At 38.6% G+C, this 12,833-nt stretch overlaps 1 protein-coding gene and 1 long non-coding RNA gene across 4 annotated transcripts; one reads left to right on the top strand and one right to left on the bottom strand.

Annotated features, from left to right (window-relative positions):
- Positions 1 to 1,259: 1,259 nt before the first annotated feature.
- On the bottom strand, positions 1,260 to 4,360 carry LOC122181506. Its single transcript, XR_006179447.1, has 3 exons — positions 3,339 to 4,360; positions 2,029 to 2,715; positions 1,260 to 1,640 (listed from the first exon to the last, which is right to left on the bottom strand). It is a non-coding gene; the product is annotated as an uncharacterized LOC122181506 (long non-coding RNA).
- On the top strand, positions 1,329 to 12,637 carry DDX59 (DEAD-box helicase 59). Of its 3 annotated transcripts, none has more exons than XM_042874039.1 (8): positions 1,329 to 1,569; positions 5,265 to 6,078; positions 8,213 to 8,380; positions 8,937 to 9,026; positions 9,430 to 9,681; positions 10,535 to 10,687; positions 11,124 to 11,252; positions 12,307 to 12,637. In XM_042874039.1, the coding sequence occupies exons 2-8, from the start codon at positions 5,269 to 5,271 to the stop codon at positions 12,568 to 12,570; spliced, it is 1,866 nt and encodes a 621-aa protein (XP_042729973.1). In that variant the 5' UTR covers positions 1,329 to 1,569; positions 5,265 to 5,268; the 3' UTR covers positions 12,571 to 12,637. The 3 variants fall into 3 exon arrangements, with proteins under 3 accessions (XP_042729973.1, XP_042729971.1, XP_042729972.1); XM_042874037.1 differs by lacking the exon at positions 1,329 to 1,569 and adding an exon at positions 4,492 to 4,720; XM_042874038.1 differs by lacking the exon at positions 1,329 to 1,569 and adding an exon at positions 5,097 to 5,152.
- Positions 12,638 to 12,833: the final 196 nt, after the last annotated feature.

Genomic DNA, 12,833 nt, shown 5'->3' with positions numbered 1-12,833 from the left:
TCCTGTTATTCTATCATTCTTAAATCTGTGCTTTTGTATCTCTGTAGGATAACTGTTGCATGTTTATCTTCCAGTAGCATTTGCCTAGGAGGGCAGCTCATTTTTGTCATGAGTGAATATTCAAGTGCAAGGGTGAAGTTAATTAAAATATATGATCAGATTAATAGTAAGTCATGAAGGCAGGGAAAAAAAAGCAAGTACTAGAATTTTAAGGTTATTTTCACAGATTTACATAAGTGATTTTTAACTCCATAAAATCTGAGCAGTGTACCAGTTTTGTAATGACTGGATTGTATCATTTTTATCCTAATGAAACATGTACAGAAAAATCAAGTAGTTCTCTTATAAAGAGTCAAAGGGCCAAAACTGTACTTGAAGTTATGGTTAAATAGTATAGTATCTAATTTCTAGGATTAGCAGCACCATGTAATACTGTCTGTCCAGTGCACAACTGTTTCATTTCAAATTTCAGTGCAGTAGCTTTCTATTGATAGTTTCTAGTTGAGTTAGCTGTTGTCCATGCTGATGCAGCCAGCATAAGCACTTCATTTTGACTAATAAACAGTGTTTATTGTTTGTTCTGACTAATAGGTCAGAAATGTAATTGTGCTATGACCAGATACAGATCACTTCTTTACCACTATGCTGTTTGCTACAGCTAATGAAAACCCATGGCCTCCCAGGTGATGGAGGGGGAAAAAAAAACAGAACTCTGGGCTGTAGCAAATGGTGGTACATTCTTTAGTGGGGAGGAACTGGCAGGAGACTTTAGTTTCACATTTAGCTTTCCAAGGTAAGTTTTGGAGTTTATGAAAAAAAAAAAATATGGGGGGGGGGGGGGAAGGAGTGTTAGGTGTAGCAAAACAGAACAGTCATCTCGTTCTTGTCTCTACCTAAGGAAAGCAAACAGGGAAGAAGTACTTCTAGAGGAGGAAAAGTAAATTTTCTGTATGCATTTTGGACATAAATGAAAGGGTTTTTTTTTTTTAAAAAGTATTGCCCTTTGAACTCTGATACATTTTCCTATTAGAACTTTGTGGATAAATGTTCCACTCAGTAATGAGGTATCTACATTGCCTTACAGTGCTTGTAGAAAAGATGTTAGCTGAAGGTGTCACTTCATTTTGGTAAACTACATCACAATTTTTTTTATCCTCTATTTTGCATATCAGTCACATTCTTTTTTAGCATGTGACAAAGTCTCTGCTAGGAAATTTAATACCAAATAAGTCACAGGACTGCAAAATGAATGTCAGAGCTTCGGAGTGAGTCAGTGGGAAAAAATTATCCATGAGTTTTATTTTTTTAGGTGAACTATTAAGAGTGTATTGAATACTTTGTGGACAGAATGACATTTCAGGAATTTAGAATTCTGTATGCTGAAACTTAGCATTAGGAGCCACTCAGAGCAGCAGGGAGGGCTGACATAAAGGAAGCTTTTGGACTTGACTTGTGGAGCTGCGTAGCCACCAAGTCAGCCAATAGCAGCAAGTTTTGGAAGGCTCCTCTATTTTGCAGCAGCTTCCAGTGGCTTCTAAAGCCAGGAGTAGTAGCAAACACTGTCATCTGGTAAGCTGGAACTTTTAATTCCTCTTGTCTCTTGTGCATTCTCTTCTTCACGCATCCATTTGTGTGGGATCCTGTAAGGGAAAGAATGCAGACTTAATTTCAGTGGGAGTTTAATCTTGTTTTTGGAATGGTGCTCATCTCATGCAGCAATAAACCAGCCTTATTCATTGTTATGTGAGTCTAAATAGCAAAGTAGTAAGCAGCTTTCAAATGTAATGATTTGAGATCCTTACAGAAAGAGCAAGAGAATAATGTAAAAGGTGAGTATTTTGGCTTTTGTGGAATACTTCTGTGGATCTGTATTAATGAAGCAGTGGCATCATGGAAAAATAATGTTTTGGGCATGTAGTACCATAATTATAAAATAATTAATTAAAGAACTGTATTCTAATATTTGGATCTTGGATATTAGTAGAGGAAAAATAATTGATCACAGAAAAAAACAGCAAATGCAAATACCAGAAATAGGTGATATCCCTTTTTCTTTTCTGACATGGCATGGAAAGATGAAGACATTCTGCACCTGTAGGAATTTGGCACTTAATGCCAGAGCTCAGGATTGGATTTATTTGTGTTTTTTATAAACTAAAAACAACAAACAAACCCACAACTCAGTAATACTCTTAAAGCACTAAAACTCTTAAAGCACTACTCTTAAAGCAAGTAAAACTCTTAAAGGTTTACTTAGGTTTTTATTAATTCAAATTTTACCACAGATTTCTGCAGAGAGAAACATCAACCAATATCTTCTTGGAATGTGGCTCTCCAAAGAAAAAATGCTCGGGAAGCCCAAATAATTCAGTTGTCCAAGCCTTCTTTTGTTGATTATTTGCAACAACCTTAGGAGTTGCCTGTTTACTGCCTGGTCTCAGAATAAAAACAGTGTGTTCAATGTCTGTATGAAATCAAGACAATTGATATGAATGTTAGCAGAATTGACTAGTTAAGGATTAGCCACATTACTTGTTTTTAGATTATCTGGATTTTTCCTGTGTGGTTCCTTTAAGGCTGTAATTCAGAAACCAGTGGAGTCACTCACTGTCATTGACTGAGCGGTTTGTTTGAAGAACTGTTCTTCAAGTGAGCTTCAGCTTAGAGCTGCTGATTACTGCCTCACCTACAAATCTGCAAAGTGCCTTCCAAATCCTGAAATTTGAAAGAAACAGGAAGTTAACTTTTTTGTAGCATCAGGTGGAGTAGATATGGGGCCCATCTCCAAGTAAATGTGCTTTGATTTGTGTCACCTGAATGGACAGACATCCTCCCTCCCTTCCCAACTAGCAGATATTTTGCTAACTCCACATATAAGTGTGGTGAAGTGTTCTTTTACTCTTTTATTATTATTATTATTATTATTATTATTATTATTATTATTTCAGCCAATTATTCTAAGTAACATCATCATAAATATATTGCTCTTTATGAATTATGACATTAACAACCACAGATAAGGCCGTGAAATTCCTTATTTCAGAACAGTGCTTCATATGAAGTAACTCGATGCGCATCCTGTAGCATGAAGAAAATCCCAATCTCTGATCTGTCATTTGGAGGCACGCTTGAATTCTCGGACGTGTCAGTACTGACACTTGCCACTGGAGGGAGCGATGTGTTGGCTTCATTTCTACTCGAATTTGAGTCCACTGTGGGTACACAGCCAGCCTACACTGGGGGCTCACCCCACGTGGAAAATTCAGGCTTGGCATGAGGATATTTTGCCTACGAAGGAAACTTAAAGCGCACTATACTGAAGCGTTTTGGACTCTTACCCTTTGGGATGCATTTGTTAATGAAACCCTCTGTGGAACCCAAGAAGCCAGACTGTGAGGTGCCTGCAGGCTGTGTTGTAGTGCAGTGTAGCTAGCAGGGCTCGCTCAGGCAGGTATCACTGCAGAGGGCTGAGCTGTGTCACTGCTGTCACACTGCTCTTCGGAATGCTTCTGATACCATCACTGATGTAGCGTGCCTAACACACTTGTTCCTTCTGAACAGGGATTTTGGTCTTCTGATTTAATCCAGTCTTGTGTCACTGAATTATTTACTGTTCACGAGTGAAGTGAAAAGTTGGTTCATGCTTCTGAAGGATGGCTGTGAGAGGTGGGGCAAAATAGCTGCTGGTAAACTGCAGGCAAGAATCCAAGGTGCTACACTTGTTTTTGGTAGGTTTGATACAGACGCCATGGATCAGCATGGGAACACGTTTCTTGTATCATTTAAAATAGATCAAGAAGTGGAGGACTTCAATATCAGCAATAACACTTTCATGTTAATAATGACTATTCATGATCATATTACCAATTATAATTAGCAATACTCGAGTATTAATAATTTGAGTGGAATTAACTTCAATATTATTTTATTGCTAATTCCTTCATTAGTCTAACAGAAGTGGGTATAAATTTAATAGCTGAAATTACTTGTCGAGGTGAATGTTAGTATGCAGTAATTCTTTTGTGCATGTGTGTTTGTGTGCACTGCTGCATTCAGTGATATTATAAAATCCAACTAAGTTTCTGCATCTGCGAAGTGATAATTTAAAAAAAAAGTGTCAGTGCCTAACGAGGAAGTGTTAATTACTAGCCATTACTAATGGGCTCAGTATTGGAGGAGGAAGGAGGGAAGGTACAATCTGTTCCGGAGGACGGGCAGTGCCTTCAGACCGCAGCAGCCTTGGCGCTTTCAGCAAGCATCTTTCCCACGCACCGCCTTATTTGTGGTCTTAGGGAGTACTTTTAGACGGGGAGTACTCCGGTGGTGTGGCTTGTGCTGAAGACCAGGAGCGGGGCACACAGCGAACGGGGTCCCGCAGGGCGCCGGTGCCGCTGGCCGTGGCTGCAGCTCGCCTCCTGCCGGTGACGCGCGCCCTCGGTAAGGCAGGGAGCGGCTGCGGGATACCCGGCCTGCTCTGCCGCACGCATCCGTGCCGCGGGGCAGCTTCCCGGCAGCGGCGTCACGCCGTACCGCGTGGCGGGGGACGGCTTGAGGCGGCGTCTGAAAGTTAATTCTGCCCTTTTGCGAAATGTGACACGTTCTGGTCTTCTCCACGGCGATATTAAAGCAGTGTGAATGGTTTAGGCTCCACGGCGTGCCTTTTACTTACTGGCATAGAAGTAATTTCCCGGATTGCTGCCCTTGCGTGTGCTGAACATGGGTAAATACGCGAGTTAGGAATGTAGCTAGCATGCCCCACGCCTCCATTAGGTGCAGTAATAGCACGTTGTCTCGCGTGTGCCAGTCCTTGCTGTGTGCTCGGGGCGTAAAGCGCCGCTGGCACGCCACCGCACGGCTCGGCCCTCCGGAACGAAGCGGGCGGCGAGGCGGCACCGGCTCCCACGCGGCCATCCGTTTCCAGGCCTCGGGCTCGACTCCTCCAGGCGAGGGGGAACCCGGCCGCCCCCCTTTCTCTCGCCGCACGTCGCCGCACGTCCGAAGCTCCCTGTCTCCCTTCCCCTCAACCCGTCCCGTGCCGCCATTTTGAAAGCGGAGCAGTGAGCTGGGGCCTCCCGGGCCCGAGGGGGGGCGGCGGCGGAGGCGAGCCGGGCGGTCCGAGCGCCGCTGGCCTGCGGCGGCTTTGCTAACCGAGGTGATTTTTGAAAGGGGCACCTTCCGTGTCTTTATTAGGGGTGGGTTTCCGGGTTGGAAATTTCCTCGGCTCTGTACTGTTCTCTAATGGCTGTTTCTTTTCTGCTGTACAGAAGCATGTTTTTACCAAGGTCTGTTAAAGTCAAGAGGAGTGCTGATGAGGACAGAAGCTGTACGGCCAAGAAAAATAAATTGTCTTCTGGAAGGTCTTCCTTAGAGTTCCAAGATGATAAATCAGCTAGAACAGAAACTTCCACTTCAAAACGTGATTCGGATGAAGTTGTGCAATGCGCAGAGCCCATCGCTATTCCTTCTGATCTTGGTGTTCCTGACCCATCTTTAGGAAAAGACGAGCAAAGTACCACTGAAGATAGCTCTTCAGAAGAACCCATAAAGTCCTTCAGCAAATCTCAGCGTTGGGCAGAACCTGGAGAACCTGTGTGTGTTGTCTGTGGTCGCTACGGAGAGTATATATGTGATAAAACAGATGAAGATGTTTGTAGCTTGGAATGTAAAGCCAAACACCTTCTACAAATTCAAGAAAAGGAGGAAAAGCTAAAATCTGATCACCTCGCACATGGAGGATCTCAAGAAGAAACTCACCTCCTTAATACACCTTATTTCTATAAAGATCACTCCTTTATTTTAGGTTTGCAAGATGAGCAGGTTGAGAACCTTAAACTGCAGTTAGGTATCGCAATCCAGGGCCAGCAAGTTCCAAGACCTATTATAGAGTTTGAACACTGTGGTTTTCCTGAAACTTTAAACAGTAATTTAAAGAATTCTGGCTATGAAGTCCCAACTCCCATCCAAATGCAAATGATCCCTGTTGGACTGTTAGGGAGGGATATTTTGGCTAGTGCAGACACAGGCTCAGGAAAAACAGCAGCCTTCCTACTCCCTGTTATTATGAAGGTTTTGAACGAGGTAATGAAATCGTGTTTGTTTTGAGGAAGTGATATGCTACTTTGTCGTCAAGATTTTCAGTGTAATTGAGAATGCAATTGCAGTCTTCTTTATTTTAAGTCATTTATTTATTTAATTGAACATCGGTTCTTTGTGGGGGAGGCCTGTTGATTATTTTGCACTTTGAATGCTAAATCATCTCCATTAGTATTATATAATATACATTTTTTATTAAGAAAGGTAGCTAAGTTCTGAGGTAAACTTCCTACATGACTTAGAAAATGATTTCATGTGTTTTGTGAGTAGTAGTTGCTAGATCTTGTTGCATCAGGTGGTTGAAAGATTTTTGACATTGGTATGATTTCCTGGGGTAATTTCAGTTGAGATATGGTTGGCTGACCATCAAACAACTACAGGAGTTTCAGGTTGTACGATTCTGCAAATCTTGTTGCTATACAAGCAGCTTCTTGCAGTGTCAGTGGGGAGAAAGCAGTTAAGAAAATCTTTGCTTCAGGAGGATGTGAATGTATGGTGAGAAATAATGGCAAATAGTATTTTATGCCTTGTGCATCAGCTCTATATTGCTTTAGTGGCTATAATCAAGAAGATTTTGAAATTTGAAAATTCCAGATCTGATTGATCCATGTGATATTTTACACGGTTTATATGTCTTTCCTATAGAGAGATAGATATGTGTATATGTATTTCAACTTAATAGTCTAAAGATTATTTAACTATCTCTTTATCTTCCAAATACTGTATCATGGGGAGTTGGTTATACAGGAGCATTATAGAGGAGCAGTGCTATTACACTCTGGTGTCTCTTCTGTCTGGTTACTCTCAAAGTCTGCAAGGCAGTTGTATGTGTATAGTAATGTGTACAGAATCAGAGTCTCAATGAATATTATTTCATTACATAAACTCTTTTGTTTTCTATCCTAAGGATACTTTACTAGTTAACTTATATGTAAAAAGTATTTTGTTTAAAATAATTTTCATTTTAATGTAACAGAGAAATGATACATTAAGAATGTAAGGGAAATGTGGTTATAAGATAATGTTTGACATTTCCTGGCTTAGATACTTCTAATTGTGGTGGTAAGTTTTCAGTTGTTTTCATTTTGGCAAGTGTTCAACTTAACCATGTCCTCCTGGACTATGTAATTCCCCCGAAGATACAGTGGGAAAGGAACCATTTCCTGGTGTTGGTCATTTGTAAATATTCCAGTTAAAGAACAGAAAGAAACAGATACTATCCAAAATAACTATTATGTGAAATTGCAGTATAGGTATCAGTACGTGTGAGAACTGTGTTTATTTGATGAAGGATGTACTCAGTGATCTGTGATTAATATTAGTGAAATAGTGCATCTTGGAGCTAGACCGTAATTCTACCTTTTTTTTTTTCCTCATTTTCCTGTTGTACTTTATATTCTTTTTACTTCATTACTATGTATTAATTGTGCTTGAGAAACTCTTGTCTGAGAGGAATTGCTGTACTGTAATTTTGTGTTTTCTAGATTTGCAGGAGGAGGTGATAATTTGAAGATCCTTAAATAGGGAACAAAAAGATGTTTGAAGACAGTAGCAATTTTGTATTTAGTCTCTGTCTGGCTGATTATAAGTGGGTGAGAGGGGTTATTGATTTTGTTTTGAAGTTTTCTGTGAGATGTTTTTGCTGCGTGGGTGTCCTATCGGTATTTGTCCTCTCTGTCTAATACTTATTGATTTGCTTAGTCCCAATGGTGTTTAAAATGATAAGGAGAAATATTGAGTTCCTGTGATATCAAGACTTCTAAAATGTTTGTAATCTCTCTGGATTTAGCTAGCATCCTGTGTTTTGAGTTCGTGTGGAATTTGAATTCTTTTGTAATTTCAGTTGCAATAACTAAAACACAAAAAATAACAAAACAAAGCACCGCTTGGATTCCTTTCTGGGCCTTTTTTTCTTTTTTCTTTTTTTTCTTTGTCAGGAATCTTTTTTTCTACCTTCCTGCTTCAGATAGAAAAGGCATTAGCAGTCTAACTGTATCCACAGTAGCTGCGCTACATATTTTGTATTTCAGTACTGGGAGAGGTAGTCTTGAAAGCTTTTTACCTAAACAATGAAGCAGTTTTGTGTTGAACAGATTTCTTACCTCCCCTTTCTCTGTAGGCAGAAACTCCGTCAGCCCTTATTTTGGCACCAACAAGAGAGTTAGCAATTCAGATAGAAAGACAAGCTAAAGAACTCATGGCTGGTTTACCAAACATGAGAACAGTTCTCCTGGTAGGAGGTTTACCATTGCCACCACAGCTTCATCGTCTCAAGCAAAGTGTCAAGGTAAGGACTGCAGTGTGCAAAGGTGCTCTGGAGAGTTGTGTTTTCACAGCATTTGCAGAAAAGAAAAATGTGACTGTTGATGTAGCTGTATATGCACAGATGCAGAGTTTTTCCTGAGTTTTTACTGAAATAACTTAGCTTTTGAAAATTTTATAATAGTATAAAGTAATAATTCTTTACATTTTACTTCTGATTGAATGTAGTAAAGATAGTTGTTGTTTTGGAAAGGATCACACATAATATTGCTATTTTCAATTAGTGAAACATGCCATTTTTGTAGACAGAGTTGTAGGTAAGGTCAAAAATAGTTCTTTTTTTTTTTTTAATGCAGTTTAGATTACACTGCTGGTATTTAGATGTTTCCATTAGAGTACTAAGAAACTCATTTCCTTTTGAGACTTCATAATTAAGTTACCTAGAAAAACTTAGAGGTTTATTTGAACATAAGTAGCTTCAGTAATTATCATCGTTCTCACCTCCGTGCTGTAACTTCATAGTTTTTTCCAGGTTTTTTTTTCTCTCCTTTAACAGATTTTTTCCTTTTGTCTTTTGTCAGGTTGTAATAGCAACACCTGGAAGACTTCTAGAGATTGTGAGGCAAAATTCTGTACAACTGCGTGGCATAAAAATCATAGTAGTGGATGAAGTGAGTTTGTTAATTCTTAAGGCTATATTGTATGTACAGAGATCCTTGTAGAGAGTCGTTGTGGGTGCATTATCAGATGATTATACACATAGAATGTTCACTGTAAAGATGAAATATATTTGTTATGAGAAAATTTCACCTCTAACAATTTGAGATGTTTGAACAATGCATATTCTATCGACTGTAAAAGACTTCCATATCTGACAGCTGGGACGATGCTACTTTGGGCCAGTTATTTTCAATTTTCCTATATAGCTTTTCTTCTAACTGAAGTTTCTACTGCATTGGGATTATTACACACCAATCATATGCATCATGGGTCATTTTTCTTTTCGAGTTCATGTTTATGCTGTTTATTCTGTTTATTGAGAAATCTGATACAGATACAATATTTTTTACTTAGGTGGATACTATGTTAAAAATGGGTTTCCAGCAGCAAGTGTTGGATATTTTGGAAGACATCTCTCATGATCATCAAACTATACTGGTGTCAGCCACAATCCCAGTGGGTATTGAACACTTAGCAAATCAGCTTCTGCATGATTTTGTAAGAATAACAATTGGAGAAAAGAATCTACCATGTTCCAATGTGCGCCAGATTATTTTGTGGGTGGAAGAACCATCTAAAAAGAAGAAACTGTTTGAAATACTAAACGTAAGTGCAGTGTTGTTCTCATAGGACATTTTTAAAAGTTTGTCTGTTTTCACAATGCTCTGTCAGGTTCTCGTCTTTGATTCTGATCTGTACATAGTGAAGAAGAGGGTGATGTTGAAATAGTGCAGTTACACGCTCAACAGTGCTGCTGCACGAGAACTTCATTGGCAATTTTAGGAAGTACTCCACCCCTGCCACTCACACATCCTTCTGCAGCAGCAGACTACGTTCCTGTTCTTAGAACTAAGTTTAAAATCATCATTTTGGTGTTTTTGGTGATCTGCAGAATGGCACCTTAAAGATTTGTATTGATTATCTGTGTGTGGTGGAAGAACAGGACTTGTGAAAACTGTCATAGCTGCTTTATGGCCTAGGAGTTGTCATTTTAAAGGTCATTAGAAAACAAAGAATGCTAATTTAGTTCTTTCTTGAATTTTCTGTATATGAATATTGCAGGCCTCAATTACTTATGTGTACTTTAGGAATACAGAAGGGATGGAAGGGGGGAGTCTTGACCTGGGTTATGCAAGAAATAAATAAGAATTTTTAACTGAACATCAGAACGTAAAGAAATTCAGAAGTGTAATGTAACTTTTTTGTCAAGAAAGCTCCCTACTTATAAAATGTGCATGTTATTGAGATAAACTTGGGTTCTGAACTTACAAATCTTATATGTTTATGATGTATGAAATTGTGCTGATGGCTGCTGTCTTGTGGCTTCTTGTCTGGAATTTAAGAATGTTTACTCATCTGGAAGAGATATTACTGCTAGAGACATTGAGCAGCAAAGATCAAATCAGAGTTCTTGATGATGAGCAACAACCTGTGCTACCTTCTTATTTCCATTTTACAGGATAAGAAACTTTTCAAGCCTCCAGTGTTGGTATTTGTGGACTGCAAGCTAGGAGCAGATCTGCTGAGTGACGCAGTTCATAAGATTACAGGATTACAATGTACATCTATGCATTCTGAAAAATCTCAGGTGGAAAGGACAGCCATATTACAGGTCTGTGCCTCCTGACGTTTTTAGATTCTTGATAGATAGAAAGTGGCTTTTTGTTTAATGGCTTAATTAGATCACAGTTTACTGTTTTTCTGTGGTTAAATATGAAGTATTTGTGGGGGAAAAGAGGAGAGAGGTGTGGGACCAGGTAAAATTACAGATGAGGTTATTTCAAATGCAGATAAATGCTGGACACTATTTCCTAGCTTATTTGCTTTGAAACAGGAATGTAAATATGCATTTCACCTTAATTGATGCTTTTATAATTAAAATGTGGGTTCTGGTCTCTCTTTTGCTCTTTGGAAGTAGTACTCCTATTTAAATCAAGAATACGAGGGATCATTCTGTCTTTTGTAGTAGAATAAACACATTGGCCAACAGAAGATTTCATGTTTGAAAAGCAGATAAATAAAAAAATAATTTTTTCCTCCCCTGTCAGGGATTACTTCAAGAGAAGTATGAAGTGATAGTAAGTACTGGAGTCCTTGGACGAGGACTTGACCTTGTCAATGTCAAACTGGTCGTAAATTTTGATATGCCTTCAAGTATGGATGAGTATGTACATCAGGTAAAAAAACAAAATATTCTGTCATTTGTTGAAGTATTAATTTGAAAGTATACTGAAATATGACATCCACTTATGGAAATACTGTGTCTTAGATGAAGAGATTAAGGGAGATGGACTTGTTTGGGCTGGAGAAGAGAAGGCTTAGAGTAGAATTAATTGCTGTGATAATGGATGGTTACAGAGCAGATGGAGCCAAACTGTTCTTGGAGATCTGCTGTGAAAGGCTAAGAAACAATGGTCACAACTTGCTGCAAGGGAAATTCTGACCAGATAAAAGGGGAAGGTCATTTTCATGGAGAGTGTGTTAAGGCAGTGAAACAAGTTGCTCAGAGTGGTTGTGGAACCTCTGTCTTCGGGAACATTCACAAGTCAGCAGGACAGGGTCCTGAGCAACTTGATCTAAATTTGGTTAGCCTTGTTTGGGATGGGAGTTTGGACTGTGTGACTTTCAGAAGTCCTTCTAACCTCAATTATTTCATGTTACTAACTACAGTACACTGCTTTATTTTTTGATGATTTTTGTACTTCAGCAAGTAGTCAATAAATAACAGAACTGTACTGGTGCTAAAATAGTTTTTGTTTTTTTTGTAATTAGAGAATCTTTTTAGATTCTTTTCTAATTCTTGAGCACTTTGGATGACACAGAGAAATAATTTTGTCTCGAGAACATTGCAAGTACAGGGCTTTTATTATGATGAAACTTGCACATATTGTACAGAAAACAAGGCACATGTATGTGGTGTTGATATAGCATTTGAAAAACTAGGATTCTGTAGTTCTATGAAACCTCAGTGTTAGTGTTGGATTTCTGCTATGTCCCATAAGCAAATAGTAATTTTTCATGCATGTAAATTAAAGCTTCTGATCAGTGTATCTCAAATCTAGGATGTGTATTGAATTTTTATGTGTAGAAGATGAGATGAAGATATTGTCATTTACATAACTTCCTGAATACCTAACTGTGTTTTATAACAGAAAATAAGGAGATATGAGGAAATTGTACTTGATATTAAACTGAGCTTTAATAACTTAAACTGAGATGTTGCTTTTTCAGGTTGGAAGAGCAGGGAGGCTGGGTCACAGTGGAACTGCGATTACTTTTATCAATAACAACAGCAAGAAACTCTTCTGGGATGTTGTGAAGAGGGTAAAACCGACAGGCACTATTCTTCCCCCACAGCTGCTTAATTCCCCATATCTACATGACCAAAAGAGAAGGGAACAGCAGAGACTTAAACAATTAGAAAATAGCCTTGTAACAGGGGATAATATTATGGACATCATTAGAAAACATGACAAAAATAATTCTCTGAGGTAACAAAGATAAAGCAAACTTTGTAATTATTATGCAACTGTGATAAAAATAAATGTGCAATTTTCACGTCTCTCTGTATTTCTTTTTTTAAAAAAATCTGATTTTCTAATGTCTCACTTTTATCTCATCTTTTGCAATACCTGGCTGTTAGTATATCTTTGTTGTAGCAAAATGGGATAAACCAGGTAAGTTAAGGAAGAAATCTGTGTGGTTTTTTTTTTTGTTTGTTTGTTTTGTTGTTGTTTTTTTTGGTCATGAACCATTAT

Source organism: Lagopus leucura, unplaced genomic scaffold (assembly GCF_019238085.1).
Source record: "Lagopus leucura isolate 7727_CA_CO unplaced genomic scaffold, USGS_WTPT01 Super-Scaffold_100009, whole genome shotgun sequence".
Lineage (NCBI taxonomy): Eukaryota > Metazoa > Chordata > Aves > Galliformes > Phasianidae > Lagopus > Lagopus leucura.
The sequence above is the reverse complement of the archived record's forward strand: the minus strand, read 5'-3'. Positions and strand labels throughout refer to the sequence as shown.

What these genes read in the sequence shown, in the direction of transcription:
- DDX59 (XM_042874039.1), top strand. Translation starts at nt 5,269, where the DNA reads ATGTTTTTACCAAGGTCTGTTAAAGTCAAGAGGAGTGCTGATGAGGAC. An exon ending in TTATGAAGGTTTTGAACGAG is followed by an intron (nt 6,079 to 8,212) that starts GTAATGAAATCG and finishes CTTTCTCTGTAG; the next exon opens with GCAGAAACTCCGTCAGCCCT. An exon ending in TGGATGAGTATGTACATCAG is followed by an intron (nt 11,253 to 12,306) that starts GTAAAAAAACAA and finishes TTGCTTTTTCAG; the next exon opens with GTTGGAAGAGCAGGGAGGCT.